This window comes from Chaetodon trifascialis, chromosome 3 (genome assembly GCF_039877785.1).
Source record: "Chaetodon trifascialis isolate fChaTrf1 chromosome 3, fChaTrf1.hap1, whole genome shotgun sequence".
NCBI lineage: Eukaryota > Metazoa > Chordata > Actinopteri > Chaetodontiformes > Chaetodontidae > Chaetodon > Chaetodon trifascialis.
This window is the reverse complement of record NC_092058.1, coordinates 21964425-21986217: the sequence shown is the minus strand read 5'-3', so window position 1 is coordinate 21986217 and position 21793 is coordinate 21964425. Positions and strand designations below refer to the sequence as shown.

The window sequence follows — 21793 nt, the reverse complement described above, 5'->3', positions numbered from 1 at the left end:
TCTTCAAGAGCCTTCAGAGAGTCCTTCCATAGGATCCACTCTGCTTCCTTTTCTGGGGGGAGAGGATCATCCCACTCTCTTTGTTCAGATGACAGTTCGCGGACCAGGGCTTTCCCTTGCATTATTATTGGAGCTACAAAGCCCAAGGGGTCGTACAAACTGTTAACTGTCGACAACACACCTCTTCGTGTGAATGGCTTCTTTTCCTGGGACACCAGGTAAGTAAAGCTGTCAGTCTCTAGGTTCCAGGAAAGCCCCAAGCTCCTCTGAAGAGGGAGAGGATCCATTCCAAGGTCGAGATCCTTTAGATCCTTTGCTCGGTCCTCTGCTGGGAAGGCTTCCATTACCTGGCTGCTGTTTGATGCCACTTTGTGAAGTCGCAGGTTGGATTCTGCTAACATCTGTCTGGTCCGTGTGAGAAGATCTATTGCCTCTTCAGGTGTGGCAACTGACATGAGACCGTCATCAACGTAAAACTGTCTTTCAACAAATTGTCTTGCATCACAACCATGTTCTCGTTCACCCTCTTGAGCTGCTCGTCTCATGCAGTAGATAGCAACGGCAGGTGAGGGGCTATTTCCAAACACATGGACCTTCATCCTGTATTCTACCACTGCTTTGTTGATGTCGTTGTCCTCATACCAGAGGTACCGAAGGAAATCTCTATGGTCTTCTTGGACAACAAAACAATAGAACATTTGCTCGACATCTGTTGTAAAAGCCACAGGTTCTTTCCTGAACCGCAAGAGGACGCCCAACAGAGTGTTGTTCAAATCTGGCCCACTAAGGAGAACATCATTAAGAGACGTCCCATCACATGCAGCACTCGAGTCGAACACGACCCGTATCTGGTTTGGCTTTTGCGGGTGGTACACACCGAATGTGGGCAAGTACCAATGTTCTTTGTCTTTGTCCAAAGGTGGAGCAGACTCAGCTTGATCACTGTCCAACATCTTCTGCATGAACTTAATGTAATGATCTTTCATCTCTGGGTTTTTCACCAAAGTCCTCCGTAGTGAACAGAGACGTTTTAAAGCTTGCTCCCTGTTGCTCGGAAGCTGTCTTCTTGGACAGCGAAAGGGTAAAGGAGCCACCCAGCTGTTCCCTTCGTTTTGATGGACCTTTGCATCCATGATGGTAAGGAAATGTTTGTCATCCATGGACAGTGCTGGTTTGTTGTCATCTTTAGACCTGTCAAACACTGAACACCCCAGATTGTCTGCACTGAGGGTGGGCCTTGTATTCTTGTCACAAGCAGGAAAGACTGAACCATGATATTGTGTTATGTACCCGTAGTCATCTTTCACATGGATGCTGTTTGGACATGGTTTTAGAAAGGATGTACGACCATTGTTCAGCATGTTAGTCTTGTAAACACTGACCTCTGATGGCTTGTGAACTGTTCCCAAGCACACTTCTCCAACGATGACCCAGCCGAGGTCTAGCCGCTGAGCGTAAGGTGCATTATGGGGCCCATTTATTTGCTCACGCACTTTATGCACCCGTAGGATGTCTCTCCCTAAGAGCAGAAGGATCGGAGCATCTAGGTCTACAGGTTGAATCTTATCAGCAACTGAGAGCAGGTGGGGGTGGTGGCGTGCGACCTCTGGAGAGGGAATTTCTGACCTGTCATCCGGCACCATGTCACACTCTATCAAGGGGGGTAAGGGAAGCTGGAGTTTCCCATCAGTGGACTCGATAGAGAAATTAACGGCTCTCCTTCCTGAAGTCTCCATTTTCCCAGAACATGTTTTTAGGGTGTATGGGGTGTGGCTGGCTTTTACTTTGAAAAGGTCAAAGAATTCTGTTTTGGCGAGGGACTTGTTACTTTGTTCATCCAGCACCGCATACATTCTAATTGCCTTCTCTTTTTTCCCTGTTGGAAAAGCTCTCACTAAACAGATTTTGGAACACGAGCGTAGACTGTCGGCCTGGCCACAAATCTCTGTACACTTAGAGGTTACTGAAGATGAGCATTCACCGTGCTCCCCGCTGTTGCTTCCTTCAGCTACAGCACTCTGTGTGGGTGTGAGAGGGGGATCTGGATGCAGTGCGGCGATGTGCTTCTCACTGTTGCACTCTAAACACTTGATGGTTACCTTACAGTCTCTTGCCATGTGTTGAACAGAACCACAACATCTATAACAGATGCGATTCTCTTTTAGGTAGGCTTTGCGCTCTTCCAGGGGTTTGCCTCTGAAGAGCTTGCACTTTTTCAATGGGTGCGGTTTTTTGTGTATTGGACACTGACGATCGGGCTCCTCTAATTTCTTCAGAACAGGATCGGTTTGGATGCTTGATTGCTCTGCAGGGATATCTACTTTGTGTACAGTCACAGAGGTTTTACGATGAGGCTGTACAAGCTTTTCTGGTCTACAAGACACATGACTGCTGGGGGTGGATAGAAAGAAGCTTGGGTCATTTCTTATTTTTGCTTGCCGTTGAATGAAATTGGAGAAGACACAAAAGGGAGGAAAAGCCACTCTGTAATCCTCTTTGTAGTTGCTTCCAACAGCTGTCCACTTTTCTTGGAGGTTAAAGGGGAGTTTTTCTACTATTTGTTTTATCCCACGAGGTGTATCCAGATATGCGAGCCCTGGTAGGGTGCCGTCCTGCTTAGCACACTCCAGTTCGAGGAGGATGTCACCTAGCTCTCTCAGCTTGACATTGTCTTTGTTAGTCAACCTTGGAAAGTGTTCAATCTTTTTTAGCAGTGCGTCCTCGATGACCTCAGGTGTTCCATAACTCTCCTCGAGACGTTGCCACACCATATTGACACCTGCTGCAGGATTGAGGGCATGCACCGCACGAATTCTCTTTGCCTGCTCTGATGAGTCGGTTCCCAACCATCTTATTAACAGGTCTAGCTCCTCCCTGGTAGAGAGATTCAAATCCTTTGTTGCACTTAGAAAAGAGGCCTTCCATGACCAATAATTTTCAGGTTTATCATCAAATTGCAGAAGCCCAGTGCTTATCATTTCTCTCCGAATGAGATATCTTGCAAAGTCCTCATGAGCACCTTTTGGCTCAGGTAAGTATTCTCTTTCTGGATTGGTTGTGTATTTTGGAGTACTGTGAGGCTGAATATTGTCTGTGTTCATTGTAGGCTCTTTCTTTATGTCTTTGTTCACAGCCTGTGTGTTTATTTTACTCTCATCAGACTCCACTGTTACACGTTTTGAGGGCAGTTCTGCAAAATGCTGCTGGATGTACTCACATGTGCGTTGTACAGGACTGATGGGCTTGTCTGTGTCACAGGGTTCTTGTGTGAGCTCCCCGCTTTCCACTTCAGCTTCCTCATAGGCTTCCATTTCAGCTTCAGCTGCAGCAACAGCTCTTTCACACTTCAGAAGATGGAGATTTGCATCCAGTTCTGCTCTCTGTTTCATCATGTTAGCTTCTCTTTCGGCGTAAACTAATTGTGCTTTTGTGGCTGTTGATGATGAACGCTGAGAGAGTCTAGTGGATGCTCTGGATGACTGTGACTTAGCATCGAATGACTGAGGAAGCATCTGCTCTTCGGTTTCTTCACCTCCACTAGCTTCATTTTGCTGCACAGTGGTGTGCTCCTTATGGTAACTTTTCCCTGAGCGTAGACTCATGCTTGCTGAATAATGTTTTGTAGTGCTTGAGCCCGCCGTAGATTAGTCTTTTTACTATGCTGCCCTCGCAGCGCGTGCTCTTGTGCGTAGCTAGACAGCTAGTTAACGTCCAAAAAGGGGTCTTCAAATAAACACACAGGGCTTGCTTTTCCCGTATTTTACTTGAGTCTTTACCTCTTTCTTTCATGTAAAACTGAAACATTACAGAGAAAATAAAAAAGGATCAGTATATAAGCACTGACATATTCACATTGACGGTAAGTATACACACGTAACTATGGCAACCGAGCATAAAGTTTTTACCGACATACAAATCTGCAATATACTACATAAGACACAACTTCACTACTTATCAAAACATTGTGTTTATGTACACATTTTACTTACAGACTAATGATCTCCAAGGCAGAAGCGTATCATAAAAACATTTGCAACATCGTGAATTCGGCTCTGACCGACTTGGCTGTCTGCTCGACGTGAGAGATGAAGCTAGCTAGCAAGAAACACGGTAACGTCAAAGATAGGTTGTGAGGTAAGAGCGCTCACTCTGTGGCTAATTCCGAAAACCAAACAACAAAACAGAGCGCTCACTCCGACGCTGTTTTCAAATCCAACTGGCAATAGCTTTTTAACATTTTAAATCATTTTAACTAACTTATTTAACTTATCAATTTATTTATCTAACTTCAAAGACAGCACAGATTAAATCTAACAAATTTGGTATTGAATTCTTATGAGGTTAAAATCTTTTTCAGTCATTTTGCTTCCATGCCATTTGTCATGAGAGAGAAATGGAAGCATTTATAAATAAATACATGCAGACAAGTAATGGGTTACTATAATTGATATACTGTAAATGATAAATACATTCTTCATATTCAAATACAACCCAGATTCCAAAAGGATAGGACGCCATGTAAAACATATAAAACAGAATCTGATAACCTATTCATCATTTTCAACATAATCTTAATTGAAAACAGCACAAACACAAAACATTTAATGTTCGACCTCATCTGCTTCATTGATTTTTGTAAATATTTGCTTATTCTGAAGTTGATGCAGTTTCAAACAAGTTGGGTCAGGAGCAGCTAAAGACTGGGAAAGTTGTGGAATGCTCCAAAAACACCTGTTTGGAACATTCCACAGGTCAACAGGTTCGTTGGTGACAGGCGATAGTATCACGGCAGGGTACTTTTTCAACACATGACTGTAGACAGGATATTAGGCGATCAGGAAGACTTTAGAAAAACTGTTTTTTGGAACTTGTTTTGTAAAATATTAATCCAATCTTATGATCACAACTGTGCTATATGACACTGTTACTGTAAGTATTCCTTCACTGTTTATACATCATAAGGCATACAGTACTGTTGACGATGAATGATGACAAATATCATTACAACTACAATACAGAGTTATCATGTGGTAGGTATTTACTGCTTAGAAACTGAAGGTTCAAATAATGTGAGTGACTTCTTCTCCGTCTTGGCAGTCTGTCCAGCGTCCTTTTGCTGACAAACAATACAAAGAGTCTTTTTGCAAGCAAGTCTGTGATGGTGTACTTAGCATAGTGTTGCCATCTTAGTTTAGCATAAACCAAAGCACTGGACAAATTGAAATTTTGACCTGATATTGAAAAATGAAATTCCTCAAATTGCCACTTGAGACTGGCTCCAACAGCAAGCCATAGACCTCCATATTACAATGCCCAATTTTACAGCAGAAATAAACGTTTCCAGTCTGGTACAAAAAACAGCTCTGGTCTTTATGTTTATTTATTTCCCCTTTCATTATATTAATATAATTCGCTCTTTTAAATTATATTAAGGGTTAAAGTTATGCATAATTGTGGGCATGGCTGCTTTGAGTGACAGCTAACCACTAGATCTCAGCAACCAAGCTTCACTGGGCCCACCTCAGCTCCACCTCTTTGCCCTTTTTTGCATTAGTCAGGAGCTGGAGCCACGGTCATTGAGCAATGGCTCTTCAGAAACCTAAGGGTGACGTACAGTTTTTATACAGCCTACGCTCAGATGTTCACTACAGTCAGTACATTTTTTGACGGCTAAAGTCACTGGTTACTCTGTAAATTAAAAGTGCAGAGTTGTTGTCAAGTATTGTAGGTCATCAGACCTCTGTTCAGGTGTCAGTTCAGTGAAGCTGTGCAGGGATTTTTGTGATTTCATCAAACTCTATCCACTAATAAGAATGATAACAGGTTAAGTTGCCACATAAAACCAACAACAAAAGGGTGAGGCAGATCAAAGGTCAATCAAGCACAGCACTAATTAGACAGAATAATTGAAAATACCTGTGTGGTTGAACTGTGGGCGTGCACAGCCTTTAAGATTTTCCATTCAAATTACAAGATGCATGTATACTAAGTAGCATTAGCTTCATCTTGAATAGCTTCAACATTAAAAAGCTGCATATTCTTGTACACGTTTATTCATATATCACTGACCGGGTCCACTCTTTATGTCTTTATGTCCACTTTTTATGATAAGACTTACATAGTGTTACTTTAATAATATCTTGAAAGCAGAACTTCCACGACTAGTAGAAGTAGTTTTGCTGTGATATCACTACTTTTGTACAAGTCATACATCTAAATACTTCCTCTGCCACTGATTTTTAGCAGCACTGAATGTGCTTGAGCAACATTGAGAGGATCCTCATTTTAAAGACCTTGTGTGGCGAAACTTGGATGATAACTTTGATTGGTTTTGTCTAAAAAAGATATTATTGTGGATATAATCCCCTTCATTGAAGCTGAAACAGTTTCTGACAGTTCCTCCACATGCTTTAAGCAAAGAAATTAACACTGACATATTTTCCCGAGGGAGTAAGCAGAGCTGAGATTTGGGGTCATGGTGTTTCAACAGTTATAATCTCTGAAGAATGGCATTTAAGCTTCATTATTAGCTTCATTATTATCAATAAAAAAAAGCCTCATTCCAACTGACGTCATGTGGAAAATGTTGGAGCATGCAGACGCCCAGCAGCTAATCCCATTATTATTTAAAAGGGCCTCAAATTTGAGCTATTAATCAATCATGAAGTATTTAAAGTGCTGTAGTTGACTAGTCTCCTCCCTGTCAAAGGAACCTCAGAGAGGCATATAGGGCCAGATCTTCACTGACTGAAGTTTGTTGCCCACAAAGCAGCATACTAAGTAGAGAGGGATAACAATGGTCTTTACATAAACCACAAGCCTGATCAGAATGCTAACTATGCATTCACTGGCTCCCGTTTGTGCAGCATCTCTGCCAGCCTCAGTGCTACCAAAAGACTCTGACATGTATTGCAATCCAAGTACAGGAAATGCATTTGCATTCCAATTCAGTGCTCTTCCTAAAACAGTGGCGGGGGAAGTTTTCACATCTTCTACTGAATTAAAAGTAGAAATACTATAGTTTAATAAAGAACTGAATGTCCTGAATTCAAAATGTGACTTAAAACTACATAAGTAATGTCAGTAAAATGTACTTAAGGTGTCAAAAGTAAAAATACTCATGTGGCAGAAGCCCTCCTCAAGCATAACGTGTTACGATATTATACTATATTCTATTCTGGAGTTTTTGTTACTAAATAGACGAAGCTGTGCAGTCTCGTTACTGCACTGACAACCTTCTCTGATCCATGTGTTGAACATTTTTTAGTTTTATTTTTTTGTCTGAACACAAAACATCCATAATAACTAACAGAAACTATGGAAAGTAAAATGAAAATTGGCATACTTTATAAGGCAAAACTTATAGGGAGGGAAGTAAACGTCAATGCAGTTGTGATAATTACTACCTAGACTATGCACACACACATGCACAGAAATGACAGCTAATCTTTAACTCACAGCTAAGAGAAAGGAAACACCAGAGAAACTGTTGAAGTGGCAGAGTTTTAGCAGGTCAGAAATGTGTTCATGTTGGTACTGTTAACCTAAGATTCGCAGTACTTTACATAGTAATGTACTTAGTTACATTCCACCACTGCCAGAAACACTCCTGTTTAGTCTAAATGATCCATGTGCTCCAAAACTCTGCAAGCCAAGAGGTTTTGTTTCACTCCAAAGGAAATCAGCCAGCAGTGTTACAATGTGCATGACACAACATCCAGGCCTTCAGAGAAAAAAGTCCTGTGGGAACCTGCGAGTCAGGAATAACTGCTGAATAGATTTCAAGCATAATTACTCTTTGGATGGTCAATCGTTTTTCCAAGAGTGTTTACTCTTATATTCTATAGTAGCCTCTCAGCCTCTCGTATGGCTGACTTACTGTAAAAGTGAAGAAAACATGATTTTATTTGAGTATGAAGTTCTGGAACTTATTTTGTTTTTGTCTCAGAGAACAAACACATCTCCACCGTCACACTGCCACGTTCAGTCTAATCTTGAAATCCAGCTGTAATTATCATTGTCTTATTCCTACTTTTATTAAATGTTTGAAATGGAATTGACATGCACTGTACTCATCCACACCCATGTAGGTGTAGGGGGAAATCTGGTGGCCATCCAAGCCAGCAGGATGTCCACCTATCTCCACTACTGGAGTGTACCTGGAGCACTTCCATTTAAAATGAATGGGAACTGTCCTGGACCCTGTGCTACCTTCTGCTCCTCAGGTGAGATTAGAAAAAAATACATGATTTAAATCCCTCGATCAAGAAATAATTACCAAATCAAACATGTATCAACAATATATTTTACTCATGAATGAATCAGATAAATACATGTGAAGTGCAGTGACATCACAATACGGCTTTAACTTGTTGGCAACACTGCGTATAGTTCTACTGAGCTTTTCAGTCTGTTTAAGATAGTCAGTTTGGTTTTGTGATATATTTACTGTTTAGTGATGTTTCAAGGAGCAAACTTCAGCAAACTAGCTCCATCAAACCAACTGTACACTGCTTGACCAGGACTAACTGACAGATAGAGGAAGCTAGCTGTGAATATTACAATGAAGAAATACAGCTGATGCAGTAGCTCACCTAAGCAGCCACTGGAGACAAAACCAGAGGCAAACAGAGTGAATTAGAAACTTATTCACCAAGGGTCCAGAAACACAACTCCATATGAATGCTGTTCTGTGTTTGTGAGATGTGTATGTCAGCATTTGTTTGCTCAATTAAACCACAACAACTTGAAAGGCCAATAATAGCAATGCCAGCTCCTTTCAGATTTCTTCTGGCCCCAAGGTGTCAAAAATGATATTACTTTAATGTAAAATAGAGACAAGAAAACTGTTCAGTTCAGTTTTATTTTTGTAGTGCCAAATCACAACAAAAGTTATCTCATGACACTTTCTGTATAGAGCAGGTCTAGATCATACTCATTAATTTACTGAGACAAAAAATTCCCCCATGGACAAGCAGTTGGTGACGGCAGCCAGGAAAAACTTCCCTCTAACAGGCAGACACTCGAACAGAACCAGGCTCTGGGTGGGCGGCCATCTGCCTCAATCAGTTGGGCTTAGACAGAGAGAGAGAGAGAGAGAGAGAGAGAGAGAGAGAGAGAGATGCACAGCAATCACAATACTACTAATAATAGCTAGAATAATAATAGAAATATGACTATTTGTATGACTATTTTAATATATGATAGTATACATGCGTATAATGATCTTGATATATCTATAATAATAATAGACATATGACTAATAGTAATAACAGTAGCAGTGGGCAGTAGATGCAAACATGATACACAATCCAAGCGCAGCCACCAGCCAGCTCCATGGGAGCCTTTGAGACAAGAAAGCACAAAGACTCCGGGGAAGAAGCCAAGTTAGTAACGTGTTAATGGGACATGAATGTGTACAGATGGAGAGCAAGAGGGGAAGAGAAGAGCTCAGCCTAACATGGGAAGCTCTCCGGCAGTCTAAGCCTATAGCGGCATAACTAGGGGATAGTCCAAAGCAAGCCTGAACCAGCTCTAACTATAAGCCTCATCACAAAGGGAAGTTTTAAGCCTACTCTTAAACATAGAGAGGGTGTCTGCATCCCCGACCAAGGCTGGAAGATGGTTCCACAGGAGAGAAACGTAGCACCTATCTTTGACCTCTACAGAGTGGGCCTCATGTACCTTCAGGTTCTTGTAGAGAATCTCCTGTACTGCTAATTGCATAAAATAAGAAGATGTGGTTCATCTGAATTAAATGGAGATTAATCTGTCAAAGCCTCTAGCAGGAGGAGAGGAGTAAAGAAAGGAGTAAAAATTAGTAACATTTATCCTCTTTAGTAAATAATGGGAGAAAAGACTGGAAGAAAAGAATAGTTTGACATGTTGGGAAATGCGCTCGTTCACTTTCTTGCTGAGAGTTTGGTGACAATAACTGTCTGGAAAATATGAAGCTGCAGCCAGCATTAGCTCATCTTATCATTAATATTGGAAACCAAAGGAAACAGTTATCAGCCCATGGCTCTGTCCAAAGGTAACAGTTTGTTAGTTTGTTTAAGCCGTACAAAAACTGAAGTGTGAAAATGCCACTTTGAAAAGGAGATATAACATGTAAATTAGTGAGCTTTTTGCTGGTAGGCAGATTATGTTACCGTGGGAGAGAGACAGGCTACCTGTTTCCCGGTTTTCCAGTCTTTATGCTAAGCTAACAGCTGCTGGTTAGACCTTACAGACCTTACAGACTTTGTAAGAAGCAGATGAGTTTATTTCCAAACTGTCAAACTATTCTAGCCTGTACTGCTTCCAAGAAAGACGAGAACAAATCTTTGGAAGTTTTCTGAAAGTGGACATACTGGCTTGATACCGCTCATTCATGTTTCTCCAGATGTGAACTCCAAATCAGCCAGAGTCCTGGTTATCCTTGTAGTTCCGGGTCACCTCCTCTTCTTGTACACCATCCACCTCCTGCAGGGAGGCCATACTGCCATGACACCCACTTTCATCATCTGCTACCTGTCTGCAGCTCTGCTTCAGGTCAGATAAACTGATAACAGCTCTGTGTACTCTTACAAGACTTCATTTGTGTTTTGTAAGAGTCTGCTTCACACCAACCTGAGATACATGTGCAACTAATGTCATTATCCAGGTGGTGATTTTGCTCTATGTGGCCAGCCTGATGGTGCAATGGCTGTGGCGAAGGGGCCTGGATCCAGACAACTTCTCCATCCCGTACCTCACAGCTCTAGGTGACCTGTTGGGGACTGGCTTCTTGGCTCTGAGCTTCAGACTCATTCTGATGTTCACTTCTACTGGGACTGGAGCTTGACATAGACATGTAGTCCTGTACACATTGAATGTACTGTTCACTATTATGCAAGTGGCTGAAACACACTACAAAGTGCAAAGAATGTAAGAAGGAAAGTGAGGATGAAAGAACACAGGAGCCAAGTATGATGTCATATTTGCGTCTCAATACTATGCTTGCAATGGCACACAAGACATTTTTTTTTGGAAGCATACCAATTTTAATTTGTAGAGAAATTATTATGCAATGGACACTTTGAGAAAATGTATGGTGTGCTCAATAAATGCATTTGATTGTTTGCTATTATTAAAATGTTAGTCTCTATCTAGCTATCTTTGCAGGTACAGGTTCAATGTAGTTAGCTGATGGATTGTCAACAAATAAGCAGTAGCTTCTAAAGCTAGCGGGCTAACTTGATAAACAGTAGTTCCTGTTTATTTATTAATGAATACTAACCACCTCGTAGCATACTTTTAAATGCCTTGCCCACTAGCTTACTTATTTATCTAGCAGAGTAGCAGAGTAAAACCAAGGGACAGATGTTATTATTGTGTGCTTACGTAGATACTCGAACAGCAAAGACACAGTTATTGAGCACAGAATAGATTTTTGTTTGCACAAATTAAATTACTGATAGTGTGATAATAATTTCTCCACAACATAACAGCTTATGTGCTTCAAAAATATTGTTTTGTTTTCTCTGATAAAAACTGTAAAGATTGAGGCACAAATGTATCACCATATAAGGGACTGAAAAACATAAGCAACCTGAAACAACCTGGCTCAAAATAGAAAGGATAAGATGAGGACGTGGACACACTTTGCACTTTGGTCTCCATATTTGCCAGCTCACTGTGGTCAGTAGTTTCACATTGTTCCCTGGAGCTGCACATATCTCAATACCAACACCACCCAGCTTGGCTCTGTAGAAACAACATCCATCTAAAATGGATGCAAGTGGGAATACTGTAGAACCACTGTATTGTTAACTGTTGACACATCTGTATACCTATTGTCAGCTCTTAAATGTTAGATGGCAAATGACTGTATTAAGGCAATAATAATATATAATTGAGTGTAAATGTATATTAACATAAATCAGATGCTGCACTGTCTGGATGAATGTTAGATTTTATTGTTTTAATTTTATGTAGATTTGTGCCTTTAAACCGTGATAAGCCTTCAGTTCTCTGATGTGTTCTTATGTATGACCTCTGAGTTCGTTGTTGCCAAATTTCTACAGGACATTTTCTTTTTTTGTGTGTAGCACAGTGCCACTGAATATAGCCTGATGTACTTAACTGTCTCTATGTTGGTATATGTTCCAGGTATTGACAAGATCCAGATATTTCTTTCTGCTATTTTTGTGAACAAATTATTGAGTATGGATCTCTCTGTCTGGGGCCTTTTCAATTGTTCGATATGCACAGTCTTTACTGATCTGAAAGTAGCACCCAAAGATGGTCATAATCATATTTTCATGGTGACATCAAGCTTGACTGGACTTTGTAGATGACATATTTGCAAACCATGATTTGCTATTGAAATAAAATACTGACATGTAAGTCACCATTGCTGTATTGTGAAGGAAATTGAATAGCAGTGTGTCAAGTATCAGGACTGCTGCCTTCAACACTTCTAAACATTAATAACTCCAGTATTCAAATCAATAAACAAATTCTTGTTGAAATGCATTTATTTGAAAATTGTGAGAGAAACTATATCTATTTTGGTTTGTCTGACTTTGTAGAGTCCAAAATAACATAATAAATTAAGACAATATCATAGTTACACAAAAATCTCTTCCTACAGCACAAAATAAACAGTCACAGTTACAAAAGTTGTCATTGTCTGCAGGGGTAAAAAAAAAAGGCCCATGTTCAAAGGCACATACGTTTGGAGACATTCACTGTCTAAATAAGATTTTAATACTTTAATTGTTCTTCTGCACCTTGAAGAGATTACATCTGTCGTGCAGCAGACAACAACCAAAATTAACCCAAAGGTTGAATGACATTTCACACATTCAAAGGCAGTGTTGACATCCACTTATCACTGTTTACAGCAAAATATCAGTTACCTTCTTTAGGCAAAAATTTTGTGATGAAATGTCCTCTCTTACTTTTTACTCTATTCTTTGTGTGCACAAGTTCTGCGGCCTGATGTTCAGTTTGTAAAAATAATTCGTTTAACGTCGAACTCTAATCAGGAAACACATTCAACAGGATTCGCAGTGCCTGGAAGGCCTACAGCAAGAGAAACATCCCAAAAAAAACTGCACGTTTACAAGAGTCCAGGCTCCACAAGTTCAAGTCGAGTCCATGGATGTGGATGAGTGACGTCCCAGCCTCATCTAAACTTGAGGTAGGCTGGTATAGAGTAGTTGAAGAGCAGGAAGTCCATTCGATAGAGGTTGTACAGCTTCTTCTGGTAGAAGGGACTGATGTTGTGGAAGAACTGGGCTGCCATGTCTCCTGTAGTCCTGGTGCTCTTGGATGAGGACGGGAAGCTGACCTGGTCCTCCACCCCTGCCAGCTGTAGCACGTAGCGGGAGTCCTGCTCCAGCGTCTCGTATTTACCCACCACATCGTAGTGGATGAGGCAGGGGTGGCACAGCGAGTGCACCCGCTCCCAGTGCTCATTGAAGGGCTCCTCTCGCTGGGTGGCTGGGTCCACGAGGTAATACACAAACTCCTCAAAGGAGACATCGTTTCCTCTCTCCAGGGCTTCCGGCTGTGGGTCCATTCTGTGCCGCCGCACTATCTTTGTGCCATATCGTTTATGAAAAGCTGTGTTGTAGCTCCGTGTAAATTTATTGCGGTATGCAGACACCAGCCGCTCGAAGGGCTCACGTACAAAGACAAACTTCAGGTAGGAGCGCAAGCGCTGGTTAATTTGGGAGGTGGAGTATTCTGACAGAGTGCGGAGGTTTCCTGGGACATGGGCCTCATTAGCGGGGATTGCCAGTGGGTCTCGGAGGGACCCGGCGACCCCTGTGAGAACCATGAGCACCCTCTTCCAGTTGGTGCAGGCCACTTTGGGCACGTAACAGTACAGCAAGCTGTGCTGATCGTCCACGATTACATGTTTGAGGTCCTCAGGGATGAGGACTCTGCGTTTGCGGGTGTAGGAGTGGCAGGCTTCTTCTAACACCTCCCGTCGGCCCTGATGGATTGCCTGGACTGGTGACTCAACCTGCACCAAAAAGGAAAAGAGGAATTAACAAGAGGAACTATTGATCAGAAATAAAACCTAGAGCTTAAAATTTTGGCCATTATTAATAAGGTTACATGAACATCGTACTCTCCATGTTTAGTTTCTGAGATTTGGGAGCACGGCATGGAAGAGGAAGTCAGATTAAGCAAGAACCACCCGCAGGCAGCAGCGTCAGCAAGGTTTTAAACAAACCCCTTGGTTAGTGAAAGAAAACAATGATGAATGGTAAGACTATCAGCCAAAGTGCCCGTAAACATCCCTCTGACTTCCTGTCTAATCTTTGAACTACCACACTTGTGTGCACAAGGCCATACAGCTGCATTTTAGTAGTCATCAACTACTCCCAAAAAGTAGTTGACTCATCAATTGATCAATTGTTGTCAAAGAGGGGTCAAATACAGTGAGTACAGGGTTAACTAATGTAGGCAGGACCAACCTGGTGGTAAGGTAAAATAGCAGTCCTTGATTGGCTCTAAGAGGCTGCTTACAATCTGATTGGACTAAACCCCTGTTCACTTGTCCGAGCTGGCAATACTGTCTGACTGCAGTAACAACACGACTGCTTTCTTGTACTGACAGCAGGAGTCCTTTTCTTTAGATACCTTAAAAATCTATTTATTTAGCACGCCATTAAACATAGAAAGTAATTGAAAGCTTATGTCATTTCTGTGTCAGCCATACTGGGGCCATACCGAGAAAATCAGAAAATAGAAAACAGAATGTATAAAATAAAAGTTTACCAAGTGGAGCCAATATCCTGTGCCAAGATCTACTAAGTTCTCTGTGTGCGAGAAAGTAGATATTTCTCCTCAGGAGGTCTTAATCATGGTCAGATACTGCCTTGATAAAATCACGGGTCAGCCAGTTCAGCTTGGCCTCCGCGTGGCACAAATGCCTTATTTACTTCTTTCATTTACTCAGCCTGGCTCACCAATGCAGCGGTTGGAGCCTCGAGTCTCTCGGTTTGACTCGGTGCCTGACACTATGTGTGGCTCTCTGTGTTTACTGGCAGACACATTAAGGATACACCGGACTGGCCAAAGACTCTTGAGCCAACACTGACCCTTCTCTCAGCAGAAGTTTGTGTACTATGTGTGTACAACACTGTCTTTCCACCTCAGATTTGAATCCCTTCATGTGAGCCATAAGCACCATTTAGTAGCATTTTCTGAGGATCTTTAAAAAGCAACCAGTATGCGCACATATACATTTCAGCCAAGATTCAGTGGGTAACCAAATCCATGCATTGCACTTTCCACCAAGCCTAAGGCAACCTTATCTATGCAAGATCTTTTTGAAAGCAGTGTAAAAACAGAAGCCCCCCCCCCCCAAAAAAAAACAAAAAAAACAACCTCAAATGATAATGTGAACACGGGGTTTGTAGTACAGAACCACAGGGAAGTTTCACCCAACTCTGTAATTCCCCTCAGCTCTGTGCGCCACATTATAGAGTCTTTCAACACATTTTTTTCCTTTTTTTTAGATTTATGGCTCCAGATTTTTCTATTTTGGTTCTTTTTCATTACTCTCATGATCATTTTCAGGTGCAGCAGGTACGTGTAATAAACCTGCCCAGCACCAAACAGCACACAGACATATTTAGCGACTTGCTGGTGAACACAGTAGAACATGTAGCAGCCAAAGAGTCAGATATTTTCCTCAGGAGTTGGAGATTACAACCAAGGACAGCGAACATTGGACTTAATGTAATTTCTTCAGGTGGCCGGAAACACGACTCCAAATGAATGCTAATGTTGCTTCCTGTCCACCTGAAGTAGAAATAGGCAGGTTGCTGACATGACCTATAAGGTGAGGTGAGTGTGGTATTTACAGCTTGTTCCACTGCCCCAAAGTAGCCAAAAATAAAAAGTGAAAATGAATAGATGTCTGACTGTATATGGTCTTCTTACTGTGTGTCAGATGGTTTAGGCTGCAGGTCTAAATTATCTTTAAGAAGCCAATCACTTTTGACATTTCTTCATCACGCTGTAATCCTTAGAGGTTAAAGCAATGATATAGATGTGTTCAGTGGTCTATACAGCTGGATTTATTCTGTCATCTGCACAGGATGCTGGTCTGCAGGCCATTATCCTTTTCCTTTCACGTAATTTCCTGCTGCACATCAGAAAAATGCAACAAGCATAAAGAAATGAAGATGAAAGCATTCACATACTGTCTTTACGTATGTCAATACAACAAGCAATTTTGAATTGATCCTCCTCACTTCCCGTTTCCATTCTGACAGCTTAGCGGCTTCCTCTCACCGGGGAAGCGTTTAAGTGGAAAGGAACAAAGGAAATATCACAAGCAATTAAAAGTAAATGATGTCCGCTGGAGCTGCTTTATTTTCTGGCATGTACACATTCCTCTTCCTCACAGGGAGATTTAACTGGAAGCAGCTGCTACAGAGCCGCTTTTACTGCACTGAGTCTCCAAGAGCAGCTCTGACATAGATGCATATGTGAAAATATGTATGGATTTATAGAGAGATGAAATGGCTGTTAAGAGCCCCACTCAGGGGTGTTTATATTAGAGAAAATCCTCTTTTTTAAAAAGGCATGTTGAGTTTTCTGTGTAATCAATATGACATTTTTTTCCAAAACACAACAGGGGCTGACTAGGGAAATTTAACATCCAAATACAGCGTGTCATCACCCAGTGATGCATCCATCCATCCATCTATTGTTGCTGTTATTAAAGGGAGAAATGCAGGCGCGCAGAAATGAAGTGAAATGGGATAATAAATTCAGGCTGGAGAAACTCCCGACAACAATGGATATAAAGACTGCTTGTGGTCAGATATCAGTGTAATTATAAGCTCCAAACACATCTCACACTTTTCACTGCTTTTCCCTCGAGCATTCAGTGCACATCCACTGGTAGACGCCGGGTAAGCTGGACTAATAATTAAAGAACGCTCTCATATATTGCATTACCTCACAGATAAGTGTAATGTCTAGTGCCATGGAGGACAGCTGTTCAACATCAGCACTCAGACATGAGGTACTAAAAGAAGATCGGAGGCTACAAATGATGGAAGAAAGGCTTTTCATAAAAAACATTTTGTTGTTGCATAAGATATGTTATCGTGATAAAAAAAAATACAATGAAATAATGTGTAGTGTACCATGTTTACTGTCTTAGTTTAGCATGTTAGCTTGCTAATAATTACTAATTAGCACAAGCAAACACAAGTAGCTGAGGCTTGGATAAATGGACAAATTGAAATATTGACTTTTACAGCATACAAAGTTGAAGAATGACCAACATTATCACAATTCATCCTGAAGGGAACATGAAATGAAAATCCATTCAATAGCTCTTGAGACATTTCACTAAAAAAGTTAACGTCATGCTGGTGCTAGCAGAAAGTCAGTGGGATTTATCCTCTGAGGACCTTAAGTGTCTGTACAAAATGTCACAGCAACCCATCTGACAGCTGCTGAGATTCCAGACTGAACCACAGCGATGGTCTGATCAACACTGCCATCCCAGAGTCCTGTTAGGAGCTTGGATAAAAAGCAGTTGTGATAGCACTAGCGTCCCTCACACAGCCAAAACAAATCTAAATTTTATGCAGTTGTAATGCCCGCTGAGTTCGCTAGTTAATTCACTCCTTATGTGCCTACAGTAGACAAATTGTTCATGTGTTTTTATGATACTGCCTCATATTGTATGTAATCAACACATGGGAAAAAAAAAAAAAGTCAAATGCCTGCGTACACATACTGTTTCTCTCGCTCTCATCAAATGCAGCTCTACAGTTAATGAGCTCTTACTTGTCAGCAGTCTGACAGTGCTGGTACAAAGCCATGAATCCTCCTCAATAAATGTCACTGGCGTAATTCAAGAAAGATGGCTGACCTTCTCTGCAAGGTTAAAACAAAGTCAAAGCAGCTGCACCTGAAAAGTATCATCAAGACTTCACAAGGATAAGAGGCTATGTGAACTGTGCATCAGCCGCTTAGTTACTCAGAACAGGAGACACTTCCCTGAAGGTTCAATGAGACAGGTCTATAAGGGCTGCTGCAAGACAGATGGAAGTCACAGGACTGGATTTAAGAGGCTGATGGCTGGAAGTTATGCATTTATTCCTCTTACATGCCTCTGTGCAGTCTGACTGAGGTTCCTACATGAAGACTGAGCTTATTCTACACACAGTGACCTGGACAGACGTTTAAAGACCAGTGGCTTGATGACTCACATCATCATGCTTACATGCTCACAATGACATGTTTAGTAATTGTAATATTTACCATCTTATCTTAGTGTGTTAACTTGCTGACATTTGCTAATCACCACTAAACACAAAGCACAGCTGAGGCTGACGGGAATGTCAACTGATGACCTGATGATGGCGCCAAATGAAATGTCAGGGGATCAATGTTTTTTAACAATTCATCCCCTGGGGACCATGAATGAGTGTACCACATTTTACAGCAATTGAATGGGGACTGCTAATGGGGACAAGAGGAAAAGTCAGGGGATCGCCACAGAATACACAAGAACACATCCAAGGGAACCAGCTCACAGCAATCTGTCCCATCATTGCCGAGATGCTTCAGTCTGGAACAAAGCAGCACACTGTCATCTCTGTAAAACACATCCCATCATTTGACTTGTTATACTGTCCACTGCCCTTAATGGCAAAAATGATCACTACAGCAAAAATACACATATTCCACAAACTATAGTCACACTAGAATGAGTCACTTTTAACCAAAGACCAGAGTTTGAGTGTGTCACCTGGTTTCTGGACATTTCATTCATGATTCACCTGCTTTAATGACCACTTTTTTACAGTTCCTCCTCAGCAGCTTCTTCTCTCGCTCTCCCTCTGCTATTCCTACTCTCTTTAGACTGTAAATGCGGTGTAACACCCGAAACCTCATAAAAGCCGTTTCAATGTCAGCTTACCGCACTCACCAGTTAGCGATTAAATGTTTAGACAAACATGAAGGAACCATCAAGAAGTCTGAATAAAACCACAAAATAACATTTCCACAGCAACAAGCTTGTGAACTGACCTTCTAAAGAAATTATGTATATGCAGAAAATTTCTCTAAACCATAAAGGTTTGGTTCAAATTACACCTTGTGTACTCTGCCATTTTTTTTTTTCTGCTTTTTCAGGTGAGATTTTTACATATCCGTCTCAAACCTCTGCTGAAAGCTTGTCTCAGTAACATCGATGGTAATGGAAGTTCTGGTAATGGAATATGGGAAAATTCCATCTGAAAAACACAACAGCAATGTGTTTTTCCAGAAAAAAAGTCCCAGCTACAAAAAGATAATGCACAGACCTCACTGTGAACAGCTTTTATTGCTCTGCACTAAACTCTACCCAGAGATCAGTCCCGATGCGAACCGTCCACAGACATGATGTCATCACTCGTTAAACAGGACCATGGTGGGCTTTCTCACAATACCAATTACCAGAATAACAGCAAGCAGTAATAATACACGTAATAATTATAGTAGGCATGGATTTATTTGGCCCTAAAACTACATTTAAATGTCAATTAGGGCTATAAAAAAATCACTTTACACAACTGGACATTGTTCATTGGAATACTTTGTTTTTAATACTGCGTTCATAGTTCACCCCATGCAATTTAAATTTGTTTTAAATTACTTTTTCACAAATATTGAACGGATACAAGGTCGTGCTGCCAGGAGCGAAAGGTGCATGGGATAAGCTGGAGGTGCTGCAGCGACTGCTACACACTGTGTGCCCTTTCTACCCACCTCAGCCTCTACCGGCACCGATACATCCACTGTGAAACTGAAACACTTGAAGTGACTGCATTAACAGCTGCTGCAGCCATCAGCCCGTCACACTTCCTTTGGTTTCTAACCCTGCTGCTGTTCCTCCCAACTGAAAAATATGTACACCAATATTCATGAGGGCTTTGCATTGATGCTTGATTGTGGGAGTGTCGTGGAATATGACACTCAGACACTCAGACACCATTTCTGTCTTCAAAAACCTTTGGTACAGATCCTGAAGCCCAAGGACCCCCCGTGGTAAAGGGAAGATGTCATCAGGCTGGGAAAAAAAACTGCAGGAACAGCTAGAAATTAACCCAGTCGTGCACACACTAATGATAGCAAACAGTGTGTGTTTGTTCATGAGCTGACAGCAAAGAAATATTTCCAGTTTCTCCACAGATGTTAGCCTCGGTGTCTCTTGTGAGTTGATCACACTGTAGATGGAATGTTATGGGCTGTTAAACACTCAAACAAGTCTTATAATGCAGACACAGTATCCAGCAGGTAGGCTGGGAAACAATGACACACTTGGCCGTGAATGCAACATAGAGGATTGACAAAACAATGTAGGGCTCATGAAAAAGGGAGAAAACTTCATTAATTTTAAAATAACTTTGAAAGAAGTCCCACAAAGAAGGGTTACATTTGTGTTCATGGCGGTTAGCAGCATTTATCACCCACCTGTGCACTGAAACCTGAGCTCATTCGGCCTCTTTTATGTTTTAAATCATGGCAACATCTGATAAAGCTGATATGGTATTAGAGATTTGAAATATGATCTGAATCAGGATTTAAAGCATCTGTTTGTCTGTCATCATTAAGTCACTGTGTCAGCTTATTGAATATGACAAAAAAAAACAGTAAAAAGTATGTTTTAGTTCATGACATGTTCTGAAGTGAGCTCAACCTGGAAGGTCACCTGATGCAGCTGGTTATGACTGAATTTTTGCCTCTATACACTGCAGCAATCTAATCTCAGTTTTTGCATTCATGTATCTGTTAATGTGTGCTATATTTGAGGAAACAGAATGATTTTCATACAGGCTGACATGAATGTAATATCCAGAATAAGGGAGGTTCTGTGGTCTTGTGCAGCACACAACACACTTTAGTGCTGTTGATCCGGGCAGCCAGTTGATGTTTTGGGCCACTCACAATTAAATTCTCACTACCCGTAGACCTAATTTTGTGTGTCTGTTAGCATTAACATTGCTATGACATATGATGCCGGCTGTGAACATTTATTAAAACCTCTGTGAAGGGATGAAAGGACGGCATTGTAGGTGGGAGGTAAGTGCTGTCATAGACCTCCTCTGTCGAGGGACGGCTTCTCGATTTTTACGAAAAAAGCCTCTGTGGCCAAAATATGTACGTTCTTGTGGCTCCAATTAGGGTGTCCACAAGCTTTAAGAGTATCCCTCAGATGCTTGTGCTCTGTCTCTTGGGCTTGGGCACCCAGAGAAGCAAATTACTCTTGTGGGGTCTGTCCAAGATCGTACAATGGACGACAATCATGTAAAATCTGCATCAGACTCTTCTATACTATTAAACATATGGGGATGCTTGCCTGTGGTTAGTGCTGTCTGCCAGTTATGGTCTGGCCTCTCCAAGCACCGTCCTTAGATACCAGAGACCAGTGCCAGGAATACATATGGAGTCAGGATCATAAACTGTCCATCCATCATTTCCTTTGCCAAGAGTGCTTGTCTGAATTTATCAATCCCAGCTCAAATTGAGTTTGTATTCCAAAATATGTACAGAAAGTGTTTTACCAAAAAATGTTTGACAAGCCTGAATCAATACTTATAAATAAATATTTAACATTTGCAAAAAGAGTCCAGGCTAGGCTTTAATAAGGAGTCACACTGCGGTGTGTTTGCAGTAAAGCTGGGGGTCGTGGTAGGAGAGGACTGACCTGGTCGCCATCATAAAGCGTCTGCAGAGGACTCCTCCTCGTCTTCTGCCCACTGCTTCTTTCACTGACCGGCTCCGAGGCTGAGGA

At 41.4% G+C, this 21793-nt stretch overlaps 2 protein-coding genes across 2 annotated transcripts in view; one reads left to right on the top strand and one right to left on the bottom strand.

Moving 5' to 3' along the window:
• The window catches only part of LOC139351455 (solute carrier family 41 member 1-like), a 23681-nt gene extending 11175 nt beyond the window's left edge, over window positions 1-12506 (top strand). The window contains exons 8-10 of the mRNA XM_070993364.1: window positions 8091-8225; window positions 10385-10533; window positions 10646-12506. Coding sequence (XP_070849465.1) covers window positions 8091-8225; window positions 10385-10533; window positions 10646-10825 — 464 coding nt within the window. The 3' untranslated portion in view covers window positions 10826-12506. The remainder of the gene's footprint in view (window positions 1-8090; window positions 8226-10384; window positions 10534-10645) is intronic.
• Window positions 12485-21793, bottom strand: part of LOC139351470 (carbohydrate sulfotransferase 11) — a 22052-nt gene continuing 12743 nt past the window's right edge. Inside the window, exons 2-3 of the mRNA XM_070993400.1 lie at window positions 21707-21786; window positions 12485-13999 (exon numbers count right to left, since the gene is read on the bottom strand). Of these exons, the coding sequence (XP_070849501.1) occupies window positions 13154-13999; window positions 21707-21786 (926 nt within the window). The 3' untranslated portion in view covers window positions 12485-13153. The remainder of the gene's footprint in view (window positions 14000-21706; window positions 21787-21793) is intronic.